General features: G+C 44.6%; 1 protein-coding gene across 2 annotated transcripts in view; it reads left to right on the top strand.

Moving 5' to 3' along the window:
• Window positions 1-19277, top strand: part of MAST4 (microtubule associated serine/threonine kinase family member 4) — a 161124-nt gene extending 141847 nt beyond the window's left edge. For both annotated transcript variants that reach the window (XM_008691344.2, XM_040622219.1), the window contains 5 exons: window positions 747-976; window positions 1521-1643; window positions 10188-10324; window positions 12336-12517; window positions 12879-19277. In XM_008691344.2, the coding sequence (XP_008689566.2) occupies window positions 747-976; window positions 1521-1643; window positions 10188-10324; window positions 12336-12517; window positions 12879-16750 (4544 nt within the window). In that variant the 3' untranslated portion in view covers window positions 16751-19277. The remainder of the gene's footprint in view (window positions 1-746; window positions 977-1520; window positions 1644-10187; window positions 10325-12335; window positions 12518-12878) is intronic.
• The last annotated feature ends 7769 nt before the right edge of the window (window positions 19278-27046 follow it).

Here is a 27046-nt window from a genome sequence, read left to right as displayed (position 1 = left end):
AACGAGAAGAACAGAGTAGAATTGGTGTTGTGGAAGGTGAATTAAGTTTTTCTTAAAATTTCTCTGTTTCACCTGTATTATCCTCTCAGCATCGTTGTTAGAATGGTAGGTAACATGGGAAGACAGTCCGTTGCAATCGGAGTAATGAGGAGTGATTCTTTCATGGAGAAATTGATAGCTCAGTGTTTCTTGAACCAAATCACTCACTGAGTACTAGTTCAGTAATACTGTAGAAGGCAACTGGTGCATTGATAAATTGCTCTCCTGACCATGGAGGTTTGAGAAGGACCATGTTCAAGTTGTTGAGGGCAAGATTTGAAGCCAGAGGATCGCTTACTCTAGGCCATGCAGTCTTCTCTGGGTAAAGGCGTACTTGAAATGTGTGCATTTGTGATTTGTTTCTTTAATTAAAATAAAACATACTAACTAGAACTATCACAGCCAGGTAGGAGTTAAGTTTGGTGTGTGTTTTCATTAGTGTAGAAAATTAAGAAATTATAACTTCAGAGAATTAATTGAAAAATGAGTTAAAATAAAGACACTTTTGAAGTTTTCTTAACAGCCTCTGTTTGGAAAGCCATGCTGATTAGCAATATAAATATTTTTATATAATTTCCTTATTAGAAAGGAATGGATTTCTGTTACAGCCAAGCTCCCGATCATGGCAGGGCTGGTGCGGTGTGGGCTGGCTGCATGGATGTTTGTGTGATCAGAATCGGCTTTGATGACTGGCTTCTGTGTTGCAGACATGTTTGCTGTTTCTCCCCTGGGAAGTCCAATGTCCCCCCACTCCCTGTCCTCGGACCCTTCTTCTTCACGAGATTCCTCTCCCAGCCGAGATTCTTCAGCAGCTTCCGCCAGTCCACATCAGCCTGTTGTGATCCACAGTTCCGGGAAGAACTATGGTTTTACCATCCGAGCCATCCGGGTGTATGTGGGAGACAGTGACATCTATACGGTGCACCATATTGTTTGGGTAAGACCAGCCACCTCTCATCCTTGTTAGTTTTCACTCCCACCCATCCTGGAGAATGAATAAGTTGGCTGAGACCCATTTGCAAGCAGTTTTTCTGTTAAGCTGGCATTTGGGTCCTGTTTCATGCCCTTTCCCTTTATGGGGTGGCATTAAATTTAGCGAAAACTAGTAATTTCTCATAATTCTGTCCAGTTTTCGTGTTTGATTATCCAGTCTGTATAGCAAGCTGGTGGAAATAGTCAATGACAGTCCTCTTGCCACCCTCCTTTTTAGTTTTTTTTTTTCTTTTCTTTTCTTTTTTTTCTGGTCTTCTTTTATTTAAAAAAAAAAAATCTTACCTTCTTCATTCACCTGAAATTTTATAAGGAATGGTCCTTTTTTAGGATGATGACAGAAAAGGAATAATAACCATGCCTTCTTGATTTCCTCTTAGGAGCTTAGGATCACTTGCTGATTAACTCAGAATATTCTCCCAGAAGAAACAGCAGATGTTAGGGTTGCCATTTGTTGGCTTACGAATATATACTCTCTTCTTGGACTTTAGAATGTAGAAGAAGGAAGTCCAGCATGCCAGGCAGGACTGAAGGCTGGGGATCTGATCACACACATCAATGGAGAACCGGTGCATGGGCTTGTCCACACGGAAGTTATAGAGCTCTTGCTAAAGGTATTATCTTTTTATGTCCATGCTGTACAGATAAAACAGGTCATCAGAAAGAGCTGGTACCAAGAATTCTCTCCTAAAGTTCTACGGTTCTTCTCTGTGGTACACCCATACACACTCAGTCTTATTGCTGAGAAAAGTATTCAGTAGTCTAAGGTTTAATACAAAGGAGAAGAGATTATTAATTCTCTGGTTATTTATATCGTGAAAACCATGTTCCTACATCTGCACAGTCACTTCCTAATTTAACTTCTTATTCTAAATCACAAATAACATGAATTCTTTTCATTTTATGAACCTCACTGGTGAAATCTGTTTGGAAATCACCTAAGGGTGATTTTCTTCAGGAACATTAAGTAAGTTTTATTCTAGTGCAATGGAAGATGAAGTGGTATTAAACTGTGGGGTCAGAAATGAAGGTTCAGTCTGACAGTTGGATTTCCTTCGAAAGGTGGAATTGTGAATACAGAGGCGCCTGGGTGGCTCAATTGGTTAAGCGTCCCACACTTGGTTTCAGCTCAGGTCATGATCTCAGGGTCGTGAGATGGAGCCTCACGTCTGACTCTGCACTCAGCAGGGAGTCTGCTTGAGATTCTCCCTCTCCTACCACCACCATGTGAGCGCTCGCTCACTGTCTCCCAAATAAATCTTTTAAAAAAAGAATTGTGAAAATATACTCATATACTGTAAATGACAGAAATTGGTAATAATGGAGGAAGGGGTGCTAGCAATCATTACACCTTTCCCCCCTCACACAAATGAATTTGAACATAAATCATTTTCTATTTCAAATGTAAGCTGAATAAAGCCTAGAGAGTTAAGGCCACAAGAAGCATGAATGTGAGTGGAGAAAGAAAATCCACACTGATCCTCTCATTTCTGGTGAGTTACTTGCTGTGTCACCTGCTGACTGTAGAATATAAAGTCATAGCTCCAAAAATGGGTCTTGTAAAAACAAAGATGAAGTTGTGTTTGATTTTAAATCTGTTTGGAAAAAGAAGTCTGTAATCAGAAATACAGTCTCTAACTGGAGGATTATTTTACCAATCCACAGATTTATGGATGACCTCTTGCTTTTTGAGCACCAGAGGGGCTGTAACGGATTTCTATACAGAGAGGTGTGAACCACAGCTTCAGATATATTACAGCCTGTTGAGAGACAGAGCATAAACACATAAATGCCATTGAAATAATGTGCATTTAGACTGTTTTCAGAACACTCTGAGTCTGGTGCCGTAGTAGATGCTGATAACACAGGAATGAAGGTATAGTCCTTGCCCTTGAGAAGTATGGGAGATGTCGGGGTTGTATGGAAGCAGATAAAGTTTAACTTAATTAGTCAGGGCTGTAGCAGAGGGAAGAATGTCATACTTTTGGAGAGAATATTCTATGAGTGGGGAGAGACATCACAGAGAAATTTCATTGAATTGAAACATGAAAGAAAATTAGAAATTTAGAAGGCACTACAAAGAAGTGGGTATGCTAAGCCTTCCAAAAATAAGTGCAATTTAATGACTTTTCTACTCTTCTGTCATTCCCACAGCTAGTAGGAATATATTCTTCAAAAAATTAAGGGCCTGGCCTAGGTTCTGAGAGTAGTTAATATAGCATGCATATTCGAAGATCCATTGTGAAGTAGCAGATTGTGGGAAAATTAGTGCCATTGATTAATTCACATCATTGATGAAATTTTGGTCTTGAGCTCAAAACTGAAGTCTGCGGGGTTGGGGCCTGACGTTGCTGTAATTCGTACCTACAGGTTGTTCCCCTAATACTAGCCAACTTTCTCACCAATGCATGTATTGATCACTGGAGGCATAGGACTGAATATTGAGAGAACACTGCAGTGCCATAGGCAGTGTTGGAAATCTGCTTAAGGTCATGCCGAACACGTAGCCAATTGGACAGAGCCCTGCAGGGGACATAGTAACTATCAAAGCTTTCTACATAATCCCAGCATTTACCCCATACCTAGGATATAGATGGGTACCCAATAACTGTTTGTGGTATTGAGGTGAACAATGGGGTTCTCCTTTGCCTGCTGTCCAAAAGTTAACCATGGGAGGAGCCAAATACCACACTACTACTCTTGTTATGTCTTGACTCGTGTCTTGCTCTACATGCCATTCCGTTGGCCATTCAACATTAAATGGCTGGGGTTAGGCTACGCTTTGGAGTATGGCTACTGAACAGAAACAGACAACATGGAGAATAAGACCTGAGTTTTTTAGTTTCATTCACCACCGGTCCCTGATAATATTCTTTGTCCACCTGGTATGCAACAACTCACTCCTGTAAGTGCCCAAGAAATGGGAGGCACAGCAGGGTTGCTGACTCGGAGATCCTTTGGATGTGAAAGTGACCTGAAATGACTTAGGGCTCTACAGGAAAAAATTCTGGAAGGGATATAAAGACTCGTGAGTCTGACCAGCAGCTTTTCTCACAGTACCTGCCCCTGTGGTCCAGGGCTGCCCCGTTGCTGGCTCACAGATCAGCCCTTTGTGAGGAGGAGCCCAGGGAATTTGTTTAGGGTTTTCTCCCTCTGTCTGCACAGCCAGTATATAAACCTTTTCACCGCAGAGGTAGGCAGACAGAGGTAGGCAGACAGACGTGTTATTTATCTCCAAAATGCTCCTTGCTCTTTTCTAGGAGCTCACCCTTTGTTTTAAATAAGTCTGTGTTTTACAGGTGAGGTTCTCTTTAGTCTTTATTCATCCTGCTAGAGCTTTTTCAAATCTTGGCATTAGCATTTGAAAGGAGGTCAGAGGGATTTTAAATGGTAACATGGTTTGGCTTCCTGCCTTCTTTATAACAGTGTTGTGTTACCTGCAGCGTAGCTCCAGCCACAGCGTGTCCTCATATCATTTCGTGTATCTGCTCGTAAAATCACAAGGAGAAATAATAAACTGAAATATGTATCTTTAGAAAATATGCATTTGTTTCCTTGGCTGAGACATTCAGTGATTTTCCTAATTTGTTTCACATTTGATATGATTCAGGATTTTTAAACCTGCTTCTGTAAAATCTGAATATATATTTCTCCTGAAGGTCTCTGGCAAAGCCTCTTGGCAGAATCCAGTCCCATTTATAACATTTGTCCTCCTGTGGTTATGGAGCACCTTCATTCCTGGATCTAGTCAGCGTGTCTCTGAAATTGTGTAAGCACACGCAGAGCGTATCGGGGAGCTCTGGCGCGCTCTGTCGCAGAGCCAAGCAGGGGATCCTGCCTCTGGTTCATAAAGGAAGCACTGGAGGGAGCAGGCAATGTAATGAAACAAAAAGGATACAAGGGATTTAATTATCTTCCCAGTGAACTGTGTAATCATGCAGCTTTCTTCCAAATTTGAACAGTGGTTCTTGCACAAAGTGTAAAGTGAGTGGTATCCACACTGGGCTCCCTCATGCCATTGCTCGTGGAACACCAGGGTAGTAGCTCTATTTTGGTGTTCTTGTAGGCCGTTGCCTTGATGTTTTCTGCTCACGAACTACTCCGTGAAATGTGATGGCACCCTTAGGAAAAGGCGGTGGCTGCTCTGTGTCTGTTGAGACATGCTTGTACGGGACTCATTTATCAGCTGGAATGTGAGCGCAGTAAGCATTTTCCACATTTAACATCTCCAACTTTGGGCTTATTTACCCTCACAACTTCCAAGCGAACCTACTGCGGAAGCACTAACTTCCGTCCACAGTCACTTCCCATCGTAGGTCCGCGGAATTACAGAACCACGTGCTTCCCAGTTCTGTTCCCCATTGGCTCTGTGACTCCCTTGAAGTGTGCTCCTTCACCTTTGCCTCCCCGCTCTCCTGCCGTGAGGAGTTAAATCACCTCCATTCGGCTTTCAGGTAGCTCTCTCAGAGAACTTTGTAAAAGCAAGGACATCTTTCTCCTCCCACTGCCGTGGTGGGTGAAGTCCATATAGATGCACATAGTAAGGTGCCCGGCTTTCCCTCTCTACTCCAGGAAACTCAGTTCAACCAGGTGGCTTTTTCGGGATAGCGTTAGTTTAAAGGGCCAGTGCATAAGAGAAGCCCTTCTTCATCAGCCCCTGCTTTGAAAATGTCTTTCCTATGAACTCTGGGGAACTTTTAGATATTAAAATGAAGTCCATCAATTAGCATCCTTGTTACCAACCTTACCTATTCGCTGAGCCCTGAGAATGCGCAGAGCGTCGTGTTAGGTCCTGAAGGGTCATACAACAGGGGCCACACAAGAATAATAGGTAATAGAGAGTGATTTATACAGACGAACTGCTACAGTCCTTACACACTGTGAAGGGGGTGCTGTAAATAACGGTGTGTCCCCACTTTACAGATGAGGAAATTAAAGCATGAGAAAGTTAGCAGAGCAGCCTGATTTTATCTGCTAAGAAGGCGCAGAAGAGGATTTGCACCGTCTAGCATCGGAGTCTGTACATCACATGAGTCTGCCGTAGTGCTCTATACCCGAAGTCCTCTGATGGCCAATAATGCAGTACCACATTCACATGGAAAAACAGTGGCAGTACCAGTCTGCAGTCAAAGGAACAGACTGTAAACCTGGCCCCAAGTCCGAAGGAGAGATGACTTAAACTAGGGTAGACAGGGAGGAAGAGTTGGGGGTTATGGGTGGAGAGTTAGTGCGTGCAAAGGGAGTGTGGGATGGTCTCAGCAGAACATAGAGGGTGTGTGCAAACAGAAGGGCAGGAAAGCTCAAAATGCTTGAGGTACATGAGTAAACTAGTGTGGCAGGAGCCTGGGTTTGTATATGGGATGGAGTGTGCAAGGTGGTTGGGGCTGGATTGTGGAGGATGTGAATCAGAGCAAAGAGCCAGGCTTACAGAAAGCCCAACGTTCCCCATGTGCAGGATGCAGAGAAAGGAATGTAAGAATAGTCTACCTCAATAAGATATCCAGGGCCAACCGATAAATTAACGTGGAGCCGGACTGAGAGGAAGAGATTGGTTAGCCTGCTTTTGTATTGAGTTCAGCCAGCTTAAAGTAATTTCCCTCCCACCATGCACAATTACGCAAATGGTTTATAGTAAAAGTGAACAAATTGAACATTTAACAGTCTGCTGGCCCCATTTTTTGTTTTTTAAACAAGTACCACAGAATTTCTCTTCGAAGAGTTTACTCGTTCTTCAGAAGAATGTATTGAAGTTGAAAGGACCCAGTAAGACAAATTGCGCTGAGCTCAGACAGCCCTCCATGTAGCCAATGGATCCACCAGGTGGCAGCCTTTATGATTCCTACCTTATTATCGATAGTTATTTTTCCATTCATTTACCATTTTCGTTGTCATTATTGCTCCCATTGAAATATTTGCAGTCTTTATCTTCCGTGTCTGCAGTTCCTCTTTAGGGAAATTATCTCAGTGTATTTACCTAAGTCAAGCAAACTGTCCTCAGGAACAGCCATATAGAGAGACAAAAAAGAAAACCAGGTTTGGTTTTTACAGGGGAAGGAAACATTTGTACAGAGCTCAGTGATGTGCTCTGATTTAAAAACCCTGGCCATGACTATTTTCTACTGAGGTATGTTCATCATTTATGCTTATTTCTTAAAATGTTTATGCTGTTTTTCTATCTCTTCGTTTTCGTCTTGACAGTCTCATACTTGGATCATTCCCCATATTAATCCAGTGCCTGGTTCCCTCACCACCACTCGTCATGTAGAAGCCGTGTACTCTGCTGGGAGCGAGAGAGGTGGTGATCAGGGCATGCCCGTGCCCATGACTAGTGGGCACAGGGGATGAGGGGCAGGGAGCCAGGTGTGGGCTCTTCCACTGGGCTTTGTGACCTGGGGAAGAAGAAAACTCAGTGTCCCTGAATCTGTTTTCCTCCGTTTTAATGCAAGGATAACAATTCTTCCCCACCTTACCGGTTGTAAAAAAAAATAAAACAGCCCTCCTGACTTGGTGGTGAAAATAAAGTAAGAGAATATATGTGAAAAACACTTTAACGCTCAAAATGCTCTTTAAAGTGGCATTGTTAACCGCTTAGAGATAAAGATAGGGAAGGCAGTGGTGAATATGCTAGAAATGGTAGAATTGGAGTCAGGTTCAGTGACTCACGTGGTAGGACAGCCTCAGTGGTCACAATGGCTCTCTGTGTCCCGTCTATATATGATTATGGGAAAGGGTTGAAAGAACCACAATGAAAGATGAACTCCAGCCATCCTGGTTGCTCTTTTCATTTGCCTCAGGCATGCAGGACAAACTCAGATTTTAGCTGACCTCCCTCAATTTGTGAAGAGATGATCCCATTCTAAACAACCTCCACTGATAGGCCTTTCATACTTAGAAGCTGAATGTTCTGTTCAAACAGGAAATAGAATGTCAGTTTTTACCATCAGATAAAGGTTTATTCTAAAAGTTTTGGCATTTGCAATAGAACATATAGTTTATTCTTTCAGAATAATTTTTCCTTTTGTTTCAGTTGAAATCCTATTTCCCTAAAATATTTTTTTACAATTAGGACATTAGGTATGGGAATACATGTCTTAAATATACAAAAAACTCTAAAAGTCAGTCATAAAATACTAAGACTTGCTGATTGTAAAGTGGATATAAGACGTGGACAGATCATCTCCTGAAGAGATAGAAATGACTAAAATAAATGAGACATCATCAAAGAACAAAGATTAAAACTTGATATAATTTATTTGTATAAAATTGGTGATTCGTTTAATGTTAATGCTCAGTTCTGACAAAACTGTGGTAAGAAAGGTATTTATGGGGGCACCTGGATGACCCAGTCAGTTAAGCATCTGAGTCTTGGTTTTGGCTCAGGTCATGGAGTCCTAAGATCAACCCACCTGTTGACTTCCAAGCTCAGCATGGAGTCTGCTTAAGATTCTCTCTCTCTCTCTCTCTCTCCCTCTCCCTCTGCCCTTCCCCCCACTCTCTCACCTTTAATCTGTCTCTCAAATAAATCTTAAAAAAAACTCAAAAACGGTATTTATGTGCTGCCCACAAAAATACATATTGACATAAACTTTCTGGAAAATAGTGTATTAGTATGTACCAAGTTTAGAAAGATCCTTTGATTTGCTGCATTGACTCTAATTATGTAATCTAAGGAAAATGACAGAGATTAGGACAGTGATTTATAGATAAGGGTATTTTTGGCAACTCTTAAAAGAATTGAAAAATAGTAAACAGTAGCAGTATGGAAATTGTTAAGTTTTGATTCACCCATCTCGTGGAATATTATATATACAGCCAATAAAAATTATGTTCCTAATGAACATTCAATGATGCGGGGAAGGTTTTCCAAGTTATATAATATGAAATGGAAAAACAACATAAAGCTAAGTATTAGATTAAGATTAAAATTATTTACGAAGTATGTTCATAAACATTCATAATTTATACGTGCCTAAAAAAAGATCAAGAAATATACTGAAGTATTACCAGTGTTAGCTGAGTGATAGGTTTCTCAGTGATTTTTATTTTTACTTATACTTTACAATTACATCTTAAAATGTCATGTATTATTTCCCAAATTGGAGCAGGGGAGTAGATGTTAACATTAAAGCAGTCAATCCTCCTTGGTTTGGTCCCCTGCCCCACCATACTCAACTCCCTCATCGCTTAGTACCACGTAGAGCCGAATTGCTAGGCGTTTTCTAGGCATAGGCCTTTTAAAAGACCCTTCTTACACTTCTTGTCTTTTCAAGATAATCAGGGCCATCTGTGACTTTGAAAGGACATGTTTCTCCCCCGGTTATTAAGAAATTCAAGAAGAGGTCATTGATGCAGGAATGAAGGGGATTAGTCCTACTATCTGCCCTGGGCACCCCTCAGCCCAACTTCTAACTCCTGTCTACCCTCAGGGCCTGCCCAGCAAGCCCTGTCCCAGCACTGAGTGAAAGGCCCAGAAATCCACCAGGAGTTACCTCACCCTGTGTGACCTGGTTAAAGAGAGGCTGTTTTATACTCGCTAGCGTCAACTTTCCAGTTCTGCAAGCTGACAAGTTTTATGGTGACAGGAAAGGAATCTTTTAAAATAATTAAAAATAAAAGTCTCATTCAGTTTTGCTAGTTTATGATTTCTAGGTCAAAGGAAAAATACAAAAAGGAGAAAAAAGAAAAATGAATCAACCAAGAACAGACAGCCCCTGGGCACATTTATACTTAATACATATGGATGAAGATAACTGTTATTTATAGAGTGCTTTCCACGTGTCACACGCAGTGCTGAAGGCTTTACTAACTCCTTCCCGTGGAATCGTCACATGAGCCCCTGTGAGATAGGTATGATTTCGCTGTTAGATAGTGCAGGTGTTCGAGGCACAGAGAGGAGAAGCAGCCTCTTGCGGTCACAGGACTTGGATTTGAACTCACATCTGTGGAGTCCAGAGCCTGCGTTCTTAAAGCAACCTATCTTTTTGCCTTCCACCCTTTGTGTTCTGTCAGGATGTCACTGCTTCAATTGTTGCTTAGAAATGGAAGGCTTCTGTACGTATATCTTTATGTGTCTTTCTTTGTCTTTGAATCTCCTATCCCAGTTCTGATCTTGTTTCCTCCCAGAATTTCCTTTTAATACCACCCCACTTTTCTTATAGAGTGGAAATAAGGTGTCAATCACTACTACCCCATTTGAAAACACATCAATCAAAACGGGACCAGCCAGGAGAAACAGCTATAAGAGCCGGATGGTGAGGCGGAGCAAGAAATCTAAGAAGAAAGAAAGTCTAGAAAGGTTAGTTAAAGCAGTATTTTTGCGAGTTTGGTATATACCCATGTTGGAGGAAAGTTACTCCTTAATTTAAATACTTACATATGAAAAAGATCCATTGCTCTGTGAGAAATTTCATGCTTTGGTTCAAATATGTATACATTAAAGTTCACATTCTTAATAGCATTATTTTTCACAATGAAAAGATTTACATAGTTGTTACATTATAGAAGAATTCAGATTGCTTTTTTTTTTCCTGTGTGAGTACCATGAAAAGCCCTTTGCTGTTTCTTAAGCCTCTAGACTTCATTTCAAATGAGTTGGATTTCAGGCAGTTTTTAGCATTAAATCTACATTTATTAATGTCCTTTACGTTATCTAAAAACATACAATTGCTATTTTTAAATGGCATATATTCAAAATAACTATATATTTAAAGCATCCAGATAAGCCCCAAAATAAAGGGGTTTTGATTTAGTGACTGAAGACCTAACTGGGTTACACATTTGCAATCTGAGAGGCACTGTGAGTCTTCCTGTGCTCTCTGCACACCCTGGCAAGATGTGTGTTATGTGTTTGCGGTGGGGACATTTCTCGCCAGACAACTGTCTGGATGGGCTCCCTGCATGATGCCTCAGCAGCACCCCTCCTTTGCCCACTTGGATCTAATGTGTCTGATTGTATTAAGAGGATTTTTGATGATAGAAATGTGGGGAAATAAGCAAATGAAAAAGGAATGCTTATTAACTCCAGGAAAGAGAAAAGCGTACAAGAAAGGAAATGGAGTCAGGCTTTGCATAGCCCAGCTGTGAACAATATTTATGATATAAAATAGAGGGGGAAAAGGCCAACCTTTTCTCGAACCGAAAGTTTTGGTTTAGCTCTAGAGGGAGGAATAGAAAAAGGGAAGTGTGTTTGGTCAGGAGGTGGAAGGGGGCTTGTGTAAGAGCTTCATCCTCATCTTCTGTGCTAGGAAATCAATAGATAGTTTCTAAAACTGAAAAACGAAAGCATAGTATAAAGAGATTACTTAGCAATATGCAGACAAACAGGAGAAGAAACAGCTAGAGTAGAAAGTGGTTTCTCAGGCAAGTGGGCCAAGGGCAGTAGCAGAGTTGCTGTTTTTCATTACGAACTGTATAAAATGATGTAATTGTTTAACCGAAGTACATTTATTTGCTTAGATTAGAATGAAACCCATGAGTTCTGAGATGTGTGCTTTATCAGATAAATGAGTGATTTTATATGTATATTTTAACATGTGTGCTTTATATTTGGATTGTGGTTGAAGTCATACAGAGCACACTGTTTCAAAGGGGCAACAGTGTTTAAACTTCTGCTTCAGTTCACTGCGGGTCGAGTGAGGCTTGCATGATGGCAAAGGTGAAAGAACTTTCTACAGCCACTTGCACTTCGAAGCCATCTAAAGCTTTTTTTTTTCTTTTTACTTTAAGATATGCTTGTTGAGCACTAAATACACATTTGCTTCTGCTGCACCATAGTGTCTGGTGCCCCGCTGATAGGATAAGCTTCAGTTCCCCTTTCTCGCTTTTTCTGTTAATGTACAGCCTACATTGTCATTAAGAATTTTCCAGAGCCCACAGTGGAATAAGCACAGCAACAGCCCCTCCTAGATAAAGTCTCTGCCCAACGTATCACCACTGAAGAATTCTATATCCAAGATAATGGTTTTACTTCCAGAGTTTCACTTTGTATTACCTCTTAATTACATTGTGTCATTGTATCTGAGAAGCTTTCAGGTAAAGAACACCCTCCTCGTAAACCTGACAAATAAACAAATGGCTATGTATTTCATGTATTTCATATTTTCCTATTTTCTCAGCCCTTACTAAAGTATTTGGAATTGAGAGAGTGTCCCTTGTGTGCTATCAAAGACTCTTCCTAAGTCATAAGAAAGTTTTTAATTTGAAAGTGGGAACCTACGGTGGTGTGAACTGACTACACGGGTATTGTGGGGAGACAGGGGTGGCCCCAAATGTACAATCTAATCGGTTTTCTCTTGTTGTCACTCTAGGAGAAGATCCCTTTTCAAAAAACTCGCCAAGCAGCCTTCTCCTTTGCTCCACACCAGCCGTAGTTTCTCCTGCTTGAATCGGTCCCTGTCATCAGGGGAGAGCCTCCCGGGTTCCCCCACTCACAGCTTGTCTCCCCGGTCCCCCACGCCCAGCTATCGCTCCACCCCCGACTTCCCATCCGGTGAGTGAGTCTCCTGGCCCACACGGCAAGGGAGAGTTGAGAGGAGGTCAGAATCACTGTCTGAGCTCTGGAGGGATGCGAGGCTTATTCGAGCTTAATGAAAGAAGGTTGAGAATGTAGATGGTAGCGAACAGGATTTATAGGGCTGTCATGAGATGTGGCCATTTAGACTATTAAGGCAGGAAATACTGGGTTGAACCCTGATGTGGGAAAGATTTATCCAAAGAGCGTGTATTAATGAGAGTTAAATGCTAAGACAATTTGCTGACCTTTATCTGATCTGATCTAAAAGAGTTTGGGTTGGAAGCATGGAAAAAGGGAGGGAGGCTGTTGCTCACGGCTTTCTGTTTTCTGCCCACAGGTACTAATTCCTCTCAGAGCAGCTCCCCAAGCTCTAGTGCCCCCAATTCCCCAGCAGGGTCAGGACACATCCGGCCCAGCACCCTCCATGGCCTGGCCCCCAAACTCAGCGGACAGCGCTACCGGTCCGGAAGGCGGAAGTCGGCTGGCAGCATCCCACTCTCCCCACTGGCCCGGACCCCCTCTCCAACGCCACAGCCCACCTCCCCCCAGCGGTCACCATCCCCTCTGTTGGGACATTCACTTGGCAATTCCAAGATCACTCAAGCCTTTCCCAGCAAAATGCACTCACCTCCCACCATTGTCAGACATATCGTGAGGCCCAAGAGTGCAGAGCCCCCGAGGTCCCCGCTGCTCAAGCGTGTGCAGTCAGAGGAGAAGCTCTCCCCCTCCTATGGCAGTGACAAAAAGCACCTGTGTTCCCGCAAGCACAGCCTGGAGGTGACCCAGGAGGAAGTGCAGCGGGAACAGCCTCAACGGGAAGTGACCTTGCAGAGCCTGGAGGAAAATGTGTGTGACGCGCCTTCTCTCAGCCGAGCCAGGCCTGTGGAGCAGGGCTGCTTGAAGCGCCCTGTCTCCCGAAAGTTGGGAAGACAGGAGTCTGTGGACGAGCTGGACCGAGAGAAGCTCAAGGCCAAGGTGGTAGTGAAGAAACCAGATGGCTTCCCAGAGAAACAGGAACCCCACCAGAAATCCCATGGACTTGGTAGTGATTTAGAAAACCTCTCGACTTATAGGCTAGAAGAGAGAGAGAAGAAAATATACCCAAAGGCTTTGGAAAGGTCAAATCATTTTGAAAACAAAGGGGCCTTGCAGGAGACCCAGTCCCTGGGCAGTCTACTGAAAGGGGCTCTTCACAAGCAGGTCAGCATTAGGGCCAGCGAGGGGGTGACCTCAGAGGGGGCAGCGACGGGCCATGTCCTGGCACCCGGGGACCACAGCCAGGGCATCAGTGACTTCAAGCGCACCTCTGTTCCCAGTACCCTCCAGGACACTCTCTGTCACTCCACGGACAGGTCCAGCTCCGTGAAGGGTGAGAACCTGGAGAAGGCCCCCCAGGCCAAGGAGTGTCTCCGATGTGAGAAGTTAGACAGCAAACTGGCCAACATCGATTACCTCCGAAAGAAAATGTCACTTGAAGACAAAGACGACAGCCTGTGCCCTGTGCTCAAACCCAAGATGACCTCTAGTGCCCATGAAAGCTTGCCCGGGAACCCAGTTCGTGCCATCGGTGGACAGCAGGAGGCCCTGCCGGCCTCTGAGAGCCGAGCGTTCGTCAACAGTGCCCACCCAGCTCAGATCAGTTCTGTTTCTTTTGTCCCTCTGAAGGCCCTAGCCAGCCGGGTGGATGCTGGCGTGGAGAAGCCGGGCTTGGTTGCTCCTGAGTCACCTGTCCGGAAAAGCCCCTCTGAGTATAAGCTGGAAGGTAGGTCTGTGTCCTGCCTGAAGCCAATTGAGGGCACTTTGGATATTGCTCTCCTGTCTGGACCTCAGGCCTCCAAGACAGAGCTGCCTTCCCCGGAGCCCACACAGAGCCCCAGCCCAGCCAGTGATGTGGGGCCCTCCGTGCCGCCAGCTCTCCCCAGCAGCGGGGGCATGAGGGGTGACACGGCGGGTCAGAGGGAGCCTTCCCCTGCTGGCTTCAGGATGACTAAGTCCTACCTGCTAGAGTCTCGGTTCCCGCCTTCCAGCCGGGGTCTCCAGAATTCACCAGCCACTCCCTTGCCTGACCCAGAGGTAAAGCGGGACAGGAAAGCTTCCCATGCTGCCAGGAGCCCAATGACAGTCATGGAAAGTGATCCCCAGCAGAGAGAGGGGGGCCCCAGCAAACACCAAGACCACAGCCCCGACACTAAACTCCTCCCGTTCCTGGGGCAGAACCCCCACAGTGCTGACCCATCCAGGTCACGCAGCCTGCTGCCTCCTGAAGGTACCCCCTCAAGAGAGAAGCTGAGTGGGAGGGAATCCTCCGAAAGGGCCCCTTCTGCAGCCAGAAGCGAGCGGTCTGCTATGAGGGCTAACTCCCGCAGAGACCCCTCCGTGGAGTTGTGTCCCCCAGAAGCTGCTAAAACCAGTGATAATTCCAGAAATCTCCCCTGTGGGGGGAGGCCCCGCCCAGATTTCCACACACAGCCCCACCCCATGGAGAAAGCATGGGGGCCTTGTGGGAAAACAAGCCACAGAGATGGCCGAGTGGAGGTGAGGCCGCTGGCAAGAGAGGACTCTTCTTTCCCGTCAGCAGGGACATCTGAGAGGGAGCTGGGCAGAGGAAGAGGCGGCATGGAACCCCAGCCGGAAGCCCCTCCTGCCCGGTGGTCACTGCAGCCACCCAGCACTGAGAATGGGAAAGGAGACCAGCTCTCTGGTTTCCCATCTTTTCAGAAAGACAGTCCCAAGGAGCTGGAAAGGAAAGAACAGCTTCTACAGAAGCATGTCAGCAGTAGCTCTCAGCCCGTACCAGTCACCAAAGAACTGCCCAGCCCGGCCGCTAGGCCGCACTGCAGCTCACCGAGCCATTCCTCAGGCAGAGAGCCAGCAGGCAAGCCCTGTGCTGCAGAGCCCAGCCTGGGCCTTCAGGGCCCTCCCAAGCCGACTGCAGCGCACAGTGAAAGCAGCAGCCACAAGCCCAGGCCTGGCCCTGACCCGAGCCCTCCAAAGTCTAAGCACCCAGACAGGGCCCTTTCCTCCCAGAAGCCGAGCGGTGGGCCTGCAGCCAGCAAAGAGCCTGGTGCTCAGCCCCCTGTGGGCCCCAGCCGAGAGGAGAAGGGTGGCAGCAAGGGTGTGTTAGATGCGTTCCCTGCCCTCCCAGGCTCCCAGAACACGGCCAATGATGCGATGAGCCAGGGAGGAGGTGGACCCTCAGTTCCGCTGCACACCGAAGGGGCTCTTCTAGACACCAAGATGAAACCTGCCAGTGCTGGGCGTCCCCCAGAGGTGCTGGAGAAGCCCACGCATCTGCCATGGCAAGGACACTCAGGAGCTGATGAGTCGGTAGACCAGAAACCCGCCACTGTCAGTGAAAAGCAAAACCTTTCTCCAAAGCACCCCAAACCATCCACTGTGAAGGATTGCCCAGCTCTGTGCAAACAGACAGAGAAGAGTCCAAGTTCGCAGGCCACCGCCACCCCAGACAGGAAGTCTGAGGGCAAGAAATGCACTGAAGCACTTTATGTTGCAGCAGACAGCGGGAAGCTTGAGGCCAGCCTTTCCCTGGCACCGGGCGAGGCCAGGCCGAAAGGCCCAGAGAGGCCGGCAGCTGCCGTGGGGAAGGGCTTGCCAGAGGCCAAAGGGAAAGGGCTGAGTCCCCAGAAGCCACTGACTGAGGCAGGCAAGCCCAGTGGCATGAAACGGTCACCCTCGGCCACTGGGCAGAGCTCTTTGCGATCCGCTGCCCTCCCGGAGAAGTCTCTGAGCTCCTCCTCCAGCTTTCCTGAAGCCAGACCCGGGGCACGAGAGGCCACTGCGAGTGGCAGTGACTCGTCTTCCGCCAAGGCCAGCGGGGCTGCGGCGAAGGCCCTGCCTGGAGGTGATGGCAGAACCCACATGACCAAGAGTGACTCTATGCCATCCTTTCGGAGCCCCACCGTCACTCTGGAATTGCAGCACCCCGGCCCAAGTGTGGCGGGGGGCGCTGGCCACCGGGACAGGGCCATGTCAGTAACTGCTACCATAGGAGAAACCAAAGGGAAAGAGCCTGTCCCAGCCCCGCCCTCTCAGACTAGGAAACAGAATGCGGGCAGAGAAGTCACCAAGGTGTCCCCAGCTCCAAACCCTGACCGGCCCATCGCCCTTTCTTCTGAGAAGGACTTTGTGGTCCGGCAGAGGCGGGGGAAAGAGAGTCTGCGTAGCAGCCCTCACAAAAAGGCCTCATAATGGGGCAGGCCCCAGGCCGGACTGGGGAGACCCGACCTGAATGTGTACCTGAGTCTTGACTACCTTTCGAAACCAGCACTGTGTGGGAACGCCCGCCGGGCAGAGCCTGGAGCCTCACTGCGGACGGGGAGAGGGAGAGAAAGTCGGAAAGAAAGAGGGGACCTTCTTCCAATTGCCTTCCCGATTGTTACCGGTAAAACTGTTACCAGATAGTGTTTGTACAAACAACAACAACAACAACAAAAACCTTTACAGTTGAGGGTTGTTGAGGAAAAAGATTTTCTCTGTAAATACCTAGCAATGTGTTTGGTTTGGGATGTAGAGTCGGTACCTTGCTGCTGATTGCGTTGTTTACCACAGCTTTTTTTTTTTTTTTTTCCAGGTAAGATGTTTGCTTTACCACTTATCATAACGTAGTAACGAAGCAAAATGGTTAAAATTGGGTGTATGGAGAAGTGTAGCTACACTCCTATCTGTGTATATCCACATCCACCCACATGTTTTGGTCTGTGGTTTAAGAGAATATTTCAAGGCTACATTTTTCTAAGTTAAAACATTCTAAGTAGAGTTAAAGAAGAAAGAAAGTCCTAGATACAGTAGATCGTGAGTTTTTGTGTGTATTTTTCAAGAGAGATCTTGGTAGTACTGTATCTGGCTACCTGTGTTTGCAGATCTGAAAGCAAGAACTACTCTAATCACTGCATTTGGAACCTTCCTCCATTAGGAATGGCCGGGACCGAGGGAGCTAACCATTTTCACTTCACAGCCATCCCAGTGGACATTCTGATCCTGGGCCCAACTGTCTGAAAGGCCAGTTGTCCTTGTCTATGGGTGTGTGTGTGTGGGGGGGGGGTCTTCACCCTCGCTGTAGCGGGGGCTATAAACACACGTCAGCTTTATTTCTCTTACCTTCCTTTCCTTTCATGCTCTTAACCTCAGGCCTTTATGCTCTGAGTCACTAGTCCAAGCAGCACACATTTTGTAGTAGTTTTGCACCAGCCCTGCTCTTGAACAAAGAGGAAAATTACTGGCCGCACACAAATCTGATAGTACTTAAATCGAGTAGGAAGGATCAGGCATTGGAAGAGGTTTTAAATTGGCTTTTTTGAGGGAAAAGAGGGGAGGATTTTGGCATCATAGCATATATATTAATGAATAATCAGGACATCAGATACATTTTACTACATAGCTGGGGCCTTATGTTGTAGATGAAGCTTGCTGTTTTTAGCAAGTTCCTGGTTTCACATTCATTTCTGACGCATCGAGTAGCTCCATACATTACAGAACATGATCTCTTTATTTGTATGCAAAAAAAAAAAAATACTGTATTAATAAAGAGCAGCATTTTTTAAACAAAAAGACTCAGTGGAGCTATTTGGTGCTTGAATGTGTCCTTTTTACTTTTGCTAAGCCTTATTTAAATTTTGTATACCATGAAATACGTAGAATTCCTCAAATCATTTTAGTGCTGAGGGGGTTTTTTGTTTGTTTTTGTTGCAGTTGTCCTGGTGGCTCGTTTTGTATTGTAAGACAACACTTGCTGACATAGCACTAAGGGCACTAAGAGAAAATACACACAGATAAGTCTTTATAAGATGTTTGGGATCCGTAGCAGAATTTTTGTTTTGTTTTTTTTAAGAGAAAAAAAAATTACCAGTAAGTACTAATTCAGCACCCAAACCCCCTCAGATGTCTTAGTATCTTCAAGCTATAAAATTGTTCCCCTAAGCACAGCCTGTGGATTGTAAATTATTTAGCGAGGCTGTAAACCCTGTTCCAAAAACAAAGGCATAGTTTCACTGACTGCTTGGTTGTCCTTCATTGTACAATGAGTTGGCAATGGCACAAAAAAAAAAAAAAAAAAAAAAAAAAAAAACTCCTCCTTGCCCCTGATTTTTTTCCCATGTAGTTTTAGCTCTTCCCCATGACTACATTGTGAGATTGTAGAAGAAACAAATATCGTAAAAGAACTCAAATGGGTTTCCAAAGTGGTCTCAACATTTATAATTCATATCTGTGTTTGGCAGTCGTCATCCAGTCCTCTGTACTCAGACACCACGACGGGTCTACCGGGGGGGTAGTTCATGGTTTACAGCCTTTGCTTTTTAACTGTCCAGTTTCCTTTAAAGCACAACTAGCTGCTTGTTTACAAATGATATTTTTATGTATATTTTGTATAGTGTATTATCATTTTTGCCAAATATGTTTTTGCATTTTGGATGAGTAAAGAGTACTTAAGGTTGTATTCATGTGATACCTGTTTGTTGTTGTAAACCTCTCCAATCAGCTGGTAGAAATTCTCCTGTGTTCTGTTTGGTCAGTCTCCTGTGATTGTAAGGTGTGCTCCTCGGTAGTACTCCCAGCTGTAGATTTACCAGCTTCGAAGTTTGTTAGGATCTGTGCAATAAAGTGTTTGCAGTCTTATTTTCTCTAAGAAATTCCCTATGGATGTCATAATTGTTGTATATTGAACAAATATTTATACTTATGCAGTTGCATAACATTGAAATAAAAATTTAGCATGAAAAGATAATGACTAATATGTTCTTTTCTTATATATACACATATATCTCTAAAATGTTACTGAATATAACTGTATATTATGGGAAGTATGAGACTTTGCAGATTGCTTTTTATGTGGAGGAATAGTTTGCTAATTTTTTTTTTTTTTTTAAGATTTTATTTATTTGAGGGAGAGAGAGGGAGAGCACAAGCAGGGAGCATGGCAGAGGCAGAGGGCAAAGCAGGTTCCCCGCTGAGCAAGGAGCCCGACGTGGGACTCGATCCCAAGGACCCTAGGAACGTGACCTGAGTTGAAGGTAGGTGTTTAATCGACTGAGCCACCCAGGTGCCCCTAATTTTTTTTTTTTAACTTAAACAAACGCTCTCTTCTTGAAGATTAATTCTTCCTATAATGCCTTCCTATGTTTTCTCCCAACCTCATTCTTTGCCTGCAGAACTTACCAGCTTCCACACCACAGTCACTGTCTTCATACAGTCTCTTCCTCCAGGACACCATCTCCTTCATTTCTCCTAAAATCTTCCTCCATCAGTTAGCATTGTGCCCTGTCATCTTTGATTTCCTCCCTTCCTGTCTCATTCCTCCTAACTGAAGCCATTGAAACCGCCAGGAATGAGAGAAGCAGCTAACATTTATTGTCTACCTAGTATGTATGGCTGTGTGTGTATGTGTGTGTGTGTGTGTGTGTAGTGCTGGGCAAGATGCTTTTCATCTCCCATGTCATTTGAGCCTCAACCCAGATGGTAGCAGCATCCCCATTTTACAGATGAGAAACAAGGCCCAGACAGGCTCTGTCATTTGTTTAATATACACCCTGTAAAGAGAGTTTGGATTAGAAGCCAGATTGTTTTTTTCTGGCTCTAAAGCTCTTGACCTTTCTAAACATGTCCAGGTGTCATGTGATTGCATTCAGATCTGGGCCCCTCTGTGAATGCTTGAAGACACCCCGTTGTCTCTCTACATGCAGAAAAATCATACGGTGCAAAATTACATGTTTGATGATTGGTGGGAAACCACGGGCCAAGGCAGCTGAGTGTTCTCTGTAATAGGGTTTCTTTATTAATTCTAATTAATCAGTGGGCAACTTCCCATCTAGCATTTTCGGTTCACAACACAAATGTAACATGAAGAAGGGTAGCTTTATTAACTACAGAAATCTGCTTCCTTCAATACAGGCCAGGCATGAAGCAACTCCATGGTAGGGCAGCTCTCTAAATTTGATTTCCCACCTACTGGTATGGTTTTAACTCATTCCTAACAGCAGTGATTTGTGTTAGTCCTCTCTTTTCCTAGCTCTACCCCCATGACTATTCTCCACGTCTTAGGTATCTACAAAAGCTAGAAACGAGCACAGCTTTGTTGAACCTCAGTTTCATTATCTTGCATATTGAAAGTCGGTCAGTCTGGCCCAGATTCAAGTATTCTGGCCATTCAGACTCCTTGGACCGTAGACTGGAATCTTAGCACCAATCCTCACAGAAAAACACGCAATAACATCCCACTGATTTCTGGGACCGTGTGTTCCGAAAGCCAAGGTGGCCATCTCTTGTCACAGGCTGACATGGGGACTGTCAGCCCCAACACGTGGATACAGGCAAGCACTTCAGAAAGGGACTCTGCTCCCTGTACTTGAGTTCCCTGTGTCCTCCCCAACGTGCCAGTCAAGTCGGTTCCGATGTCGAGAAAAGAAAGATCTGGTGTATATGGTTACTAGGCATTGCCGCACACTGCTTTGTAAAAGGTCTATTAATACTGTAAAGCTGAAAGCCTCTAACAAACACTCATCTCCTGTTTCATTAAGCACAGTGTGGAGACGGCTGTCAGTAGCCAGGAGGTGAAGGATGAAGATGTTTGTGAGGCCTGAAGCAAGCATGTTGCGTTTACTAGGTCTTCATATGTCAGGCTGGCATCACCATAACCTCCAGACCTAACCTGTCTAAATAAAAATCCTTTGCCTGAAAATTCTGTCCCTCCAGAATACATACACTGTGTTACACAGTGCTGTGAAGTGACATTCCCAGGCTGGAGACAGACTGACTCTTTCAGGGACTAAGGCAATTCCTGCAGATGCCCACCCACATCCATCACTGGGGTGCCAGCCCGTATCACGAGCGCCAGCTCCTCGGCTTCCTGCTCCATTCACATGGGCATCCTGAGAACAACTATGGCTCCCTGACCTCAAGGAAAAGCTTGGGCTTGACCACTGGCAAAAAGGCTGGCTCCTTTTTCAGTACCTGTAAATTCTCACAACCAGTGACCTCTTTATTCTTCTTGTCATTCTGTAGAAACAAAAAAAGTATTTCTTAAACAACAAAACTCATTTTCGTTGCCTAACATGGTCTTAAGGCAAATTAGAAATACAGAGATGAAGAAAAATGAATCGCTACAATCCCACCAGCCACTCTGTCATTCTTGCCTTTATACAGGTTTTTAATTTTTTCAAAAAACTGAAATAATAGTGGACATGATGTTTGCTGACCTCTTTCGTTGAGTATTAAATCACAAATATATTTCAGTATCTATAAATACGCTTCTGCAATATTGTTCATAATGGCTGCATGGCATTTCATTTTATGGACATGCCATATTGCTTTCATTCATGGCAGGAAGCCCCAGATGCAGACGATTGAGCTCGTCTTGTTCTCCAGTTCCCGGCCAGTTTACGCCAGAGTTCATTTATTCTATCCCCACACTTCCTTTCTTCCCCGCTTCCACACACTGTAGGCAGCCATGTTAATTAAATGGTTTATCTTTTTGTGTTCTTATAAAATACTGGTTTTGTATGCATATATTTTTAATGTATAAAAACAATTGTGTTAATCTGTCATTTGGGTTTTGTTTGTTTTTTCCCATCAAGCTTTCTCTGTTGGTTCACAAACTGACTCCTGTACCCGAAGAGGGAGGAGAGATGGAAGAAAGAGATAGACCGGTCCAGATTGGTAGGTGGCAGGTTTAATAAGCAAGAAAACTTATGTATGAGGCTTGTCTTGGGTGCCCACAGACGAGTAGATCTCTGCCCCCACGTGCCAGAATCTTAAAAGTTTATATACAGGTCTTAACGGGATTCCGTTACGTGTCCTATCCAGATCAACAGAACGTGGCTCTCTCAAGACTTTCCTTGAAACCAGCTCCCATTGTGGGAATCGTGGGTGGAGCGTACATTCTAAGAACAGGGGAGAGGGTGAGGAGCCTCTGGTGGCGCAGATCCAGCTCATGGGTCAACCAGTAGTCATGTCCTCTTGGTGACCTCCTCCAACACCATATGTTTAAGATTCAAATACATTGCTATAGCTATATCTAACCCACTGCTTCTGATGACCGTATAATACCCATGGTGGGTGTCTTTCCATTTTCCTAGTGGGGAACACTCAAACTGCTTTGAACGTCCCCCTCCATAAATAATGCCGCACTAAATATTGTTGTGGAAATGTGAGATTTTCTTGGGAAATACACCCTCACGGAATTTGTGGGTCACATATTTAACTTAACTAATTGCTGTCACAGGTTCTTGAATTGGCTTCACCCGTCTACATCCATAAGCCATGCACACAGTTCCTATAACCCCATACCCCACCTATGCTATTATTCAGATCTTTCTTTTTGCCAGACTAATAGATACAAACCTTTATCTCATTTTAAGTTGTATTTCTCTAATTCCTAGTAATGCCAACAGGTTTCCAATGTTCCTATCCCACCCAAGAATATAGAACATCTCCCAATTTGTTCACATCATCTAATTTATTAAGTCATTTATCTATTATTGAATATTTAGGTTGTTTCCAAAGATAAGAGAAAGCAAAAAAGGGAGACCCAAGCTGTTGAGGAAGCCCACGAATGAACATGCAGGGAGAAGGAAGAGATGGATGGATACTCTGGTGGCCACCTGTCCTCTGCTTACCTTTGTGGGATCTAACACCTTGTCTTGAACAGTCAGATGCTTAGAGAATATCTCGGTTTGGGGGGATGAGAGTTCGATGAAGGTCAGTATTTAATTTTTCATGAACAATAATGGCTTTTTTAAAAAAAATCTGTAGAATAGTTCTTTCCTTTCTGAAGACCAGCATTATTCAACAAATGATTTCATATAAGTAGATGGGATGGAATGAGTGTGTGGGTGGAGGGTAGGAGGGGGAGCATGGGAGTTTAGCAGCAGAGTCTTGTGGCCTGGCAGTTGTAGCAAGAGACGAAGAGGCTTTACACCCCAGGATGTCTCACCCTTGGATTTGAAGGCTCCTTAGCCCCTTATTCTCATTTTGCTACAAAATTTCCTTTTAGAGAATATGGAGCAGCTTTCAAGTCATTTGACTCATGGAGACTAACATATGACTCAGCTATTGATTGATAAGATTAGGGAAAGATATTTTGCATGAAATCATTTGGCTTAGAGTCTAGAGCCAAACCCAGTCTAACAGAATTCCAATATCCAGGGGTGGGGCAGAGGAATCTGTTTGGTAATGAATCCCCCAGATGATTCTGGTGATAAACCGGTATCTGGGAGCCATACATGGCTGGCCCATTCTTCTGCAGCCTTCAAGCTAGCCTCCCCCTCCCCCTAGTAAACGTTCTAACTCTTAATGTTCTAGGCAACTGGTTCTAGTTAAACACCCAGGATCCCCAGTTGTGACTTGCTTAAAACTAATCACATTCTTTCTTGCTGTAACTCAAGTTAACTTTTTCTTTAGCATTCAGGGCAGAAAATAGTGTCAGCTGCCCCTCTTGCAACTTATACAGAAACATTTAAAAGCCATTTATCTCATACATTTGTAAACTTCAAAATTGCAAATGACACTTATTGGGGAATTGGACGAGTAGGAATGATATGACAGCTTCCTCTCTGGAAATTTTACAGGTAATGCCTGTGTTTGGGTCTGTGCTGTGTTGGGTTAGCAATGATGGCTGCTGGCTCCGGGGAAAGGTATAATTTGCCACCCGATTGCGGGATTCGCAGCTCACGCAGAGTCCTCCGTGATGGCGGCCAGTCAGCTTTTATGGACTTCAATGCGATTTGCTTCAGTACCCTGTGAAATGCAGGGTCAGCTCACTGAGCTATAACATGCAATAATAACACATTTTTATAGGGGTAGCTTGTCAGAGCAGTAACAACATGCGATACATAAAACCAATAAACACACCATGTCTACAGATTCTATCCTAGTAACCAGGATAAAGCAATAAAATTGACAGCAGCTATCAAAAAAGCTCCCTTTCTGACTTTCCAGGGTGAATTTACTGTTGCTTAAAACAGAGGAGCTGTCACAAAGCCTTAGATCAGCGCGCAGTTACAGAATTGCAAGTTGCATGACATGGAAGGGGCGCGTGCCTGATAAATGAAAGCAAGATGGGCAATTACGTCTTGCTGGGCCTTAGGACCCCACCATCTTTCATGTGATGTAATCTGCCTTGTGGATCTCCTAAAGAGAATACTTGTGTTTTTGTTTTTACACATGAACTACTGCGGAGGACAGTGTGGCTATGGAGTGGTAAGTCAGCAGTTAGCATTTCCTATCCACAGCTTAAATCCTGAAGTCAGGTAAGAGCCTGAATTTGCTAGAATGCACAGGGAACTCAGTGGCTCGGATATGTCTCAGACTGGATTCATAGAGTGTGGACTTCCATACTTTATGATATGGATGAAGGGAGAAAGGAAAGCATGAAACCAGCAAGGAAGGAAGGAAGTGCAGAGAGGGAAGGAGAAGAGGAAGGAAGGGAATAAACAGCAAAGAAAGAAAAAGCAAAGAGAAAGAGAGAGGGGAGGGAGAGAGGAAACAGTGAGCATGGTGTTTGCATCTTCATGGTCACTACCAGGAATATCTCCCAGACTTTCCAGAGCTGATCATCTAATTTACTTCAAGCAGATGAACACAATCAATGAAACACATTAACTGTGTGTCCTGCTCCCATCCCCCCTGACTTCTCAAAGGTGAATGGCTCTGGTACAAGAGTGGGCCACATGGGGTGCTGTATTTGGCAGGGGTGCTCTCTTGGCTTGGGAGGGTCTGCTAACGTTGCCTCCAGGTGCCTAGAACGAGGGGACTTTCCTGTAGCAGCAGTGAGGAAGTTGCGTGGAAGAGCCCCTGCTCTGCACACCGACAGAGCCTGGGCAGGGCAGCCAGGCCTGCTTCTGCGTCAGGTCTGTCCTGAGCCCAGGACTCTGTGAGAAAAGGCCTTGGTCACTGCCATTGACTCAAGGCCAATACCAGCCCAGCAGTGGCTCGACCTAGCCTTCTCAGAATGGTGCCCCACCATCCTAGGCCCAGGGAAGGAAGAAAGGTAGATGAGATGAGGAGGCTCAATCTCCTCATATTTCTAGCCCTTACTTTCTCCTTCCACACACATGTTTAAACAACTGCATCTCCAATGCTCCCTCAGGAAAGCTGAGGAAAACTTCCCTTTCAGGCACCTGTTTTCCCAAACACTGATATTCAAGGTAATTAAAGCCGCTAATTATGTGTTCTTTCATTTCATTAGCAGAGCGGGGCTCAGCCTGCCCTCGCTCCCGAGGTCCAGGCCGTCTAGCGCTCAGGGGGATAAGTTACCCATTCATCTGTGCCACCTCTCTTGGCTTTGATGGAAGGAGGCCTTCGAGCCCAGGAGTTGGAAGTTACCTGAGGGTGAGGAGCAAGGTGTAAGTTCTTGCACACTTTGACCTGCTTCCAGAAAGTAAGGGGAAAGGGATAGACACTTCCGAGTAAAACTGAGATCACATGCCTGCTAAGAGGCCCTGGGTGAACTGTGGCCTAGGAGTTAGCTGGGAATCCCTACTTCTTAGCATTCCTCAGGGTGGGAAAGGGTGAGGCCAGTGAGACACCCACCCTGGGTGCTAAATTTAAGGGGGCACCAAAGAACTCAGTAATGAAGATATTTTAATGCAACATTAAACAAACAAACAAAAAAACTGATGCAAAATATCAACCATGAATAAAATATCAAAATTTTAAACAAAGGCAGGCTCAGTATTACTGATTCTCCCTTTGCCTCAGGCTCTAATATGGTTCAGCATGGGACTATTATTATGGATCCTATTTTTTTAAATGTTGATATTTTATTTACCATGTATTTCTTTGATTAGTTTTTAAAATACTGCATTAAATAGTTTTGTCTTGCTTACTGAATTTTTTGGCTTCTGCTTAAATTTTGCACCCAAGGCAAGTAACTCTCTCTCTTTACCTTAGCCCCCACCTTGTGTTCTTTACCAAGAACTTCTGAGAAAATTTGGCCTCCCATCCAGTACTACACAAAACAATCCCCCTAAGGCTAGCAGAGCGTTTGAGGGAGAGGTTTATGGCATTTCTTCACTATTTCCTGTCTTTCTTGCTGTTCTCGGGGATGCAGAGGTAAAGAGAGCTTGGTCCCCAAGTTTCCATTCTGTTCATATGTCCCACTCTTATGCCCTCATCTGAAGGGCTAATAAATTCTGATTGGTTATGAAAATTAATTTTATTTTGATAGCCAATCAGATTTTCATAACTCTAAGTTACCACCTCTAGCCTAAAATTAGGTATAGAACTCAAGGCCATATAAACACAACACCTGAGTCCAAGAGGTCCCAGCTCTTGTCTGCCAGTGAGACTGCAGGAGACCAAGCCCTAAATGAGTCTGACCCTTTGCGCCTTGTAAGGCCTAAGTCGTAACACTTTCCCCTTGCCTGTCCTCTCTCTCTCTCTCCATCCAATGGTCTTGTCCTCTCTTTTGCACTGGCATGCCCACTGCTGATGCCCCTGGCCACACTGGAAATGCAGGAAGCCCACTGATTGTGTTCTGGCTAGCTAGCATAC

Source organism: Ursus maritimus, unplaced genomic scaffold, assembly GCF_017311325.1.
Source record: "Ursus maritimus isolate PB19 unplaced genomic scaffold, ASM1731132v1 scaffold_5, whole genome shotgun sequence".
Classification (NCBI taxonomy): Eukaryota; Metazoa; Chordata; class Mammalia; order Carnivora; family Ursidae; genus Ursus; species Ursus maritimus.
Note: the sequence above shows the minus strand (reverse complement) of the source record. Positions and strands in the feature narration are given on the sequence as shown.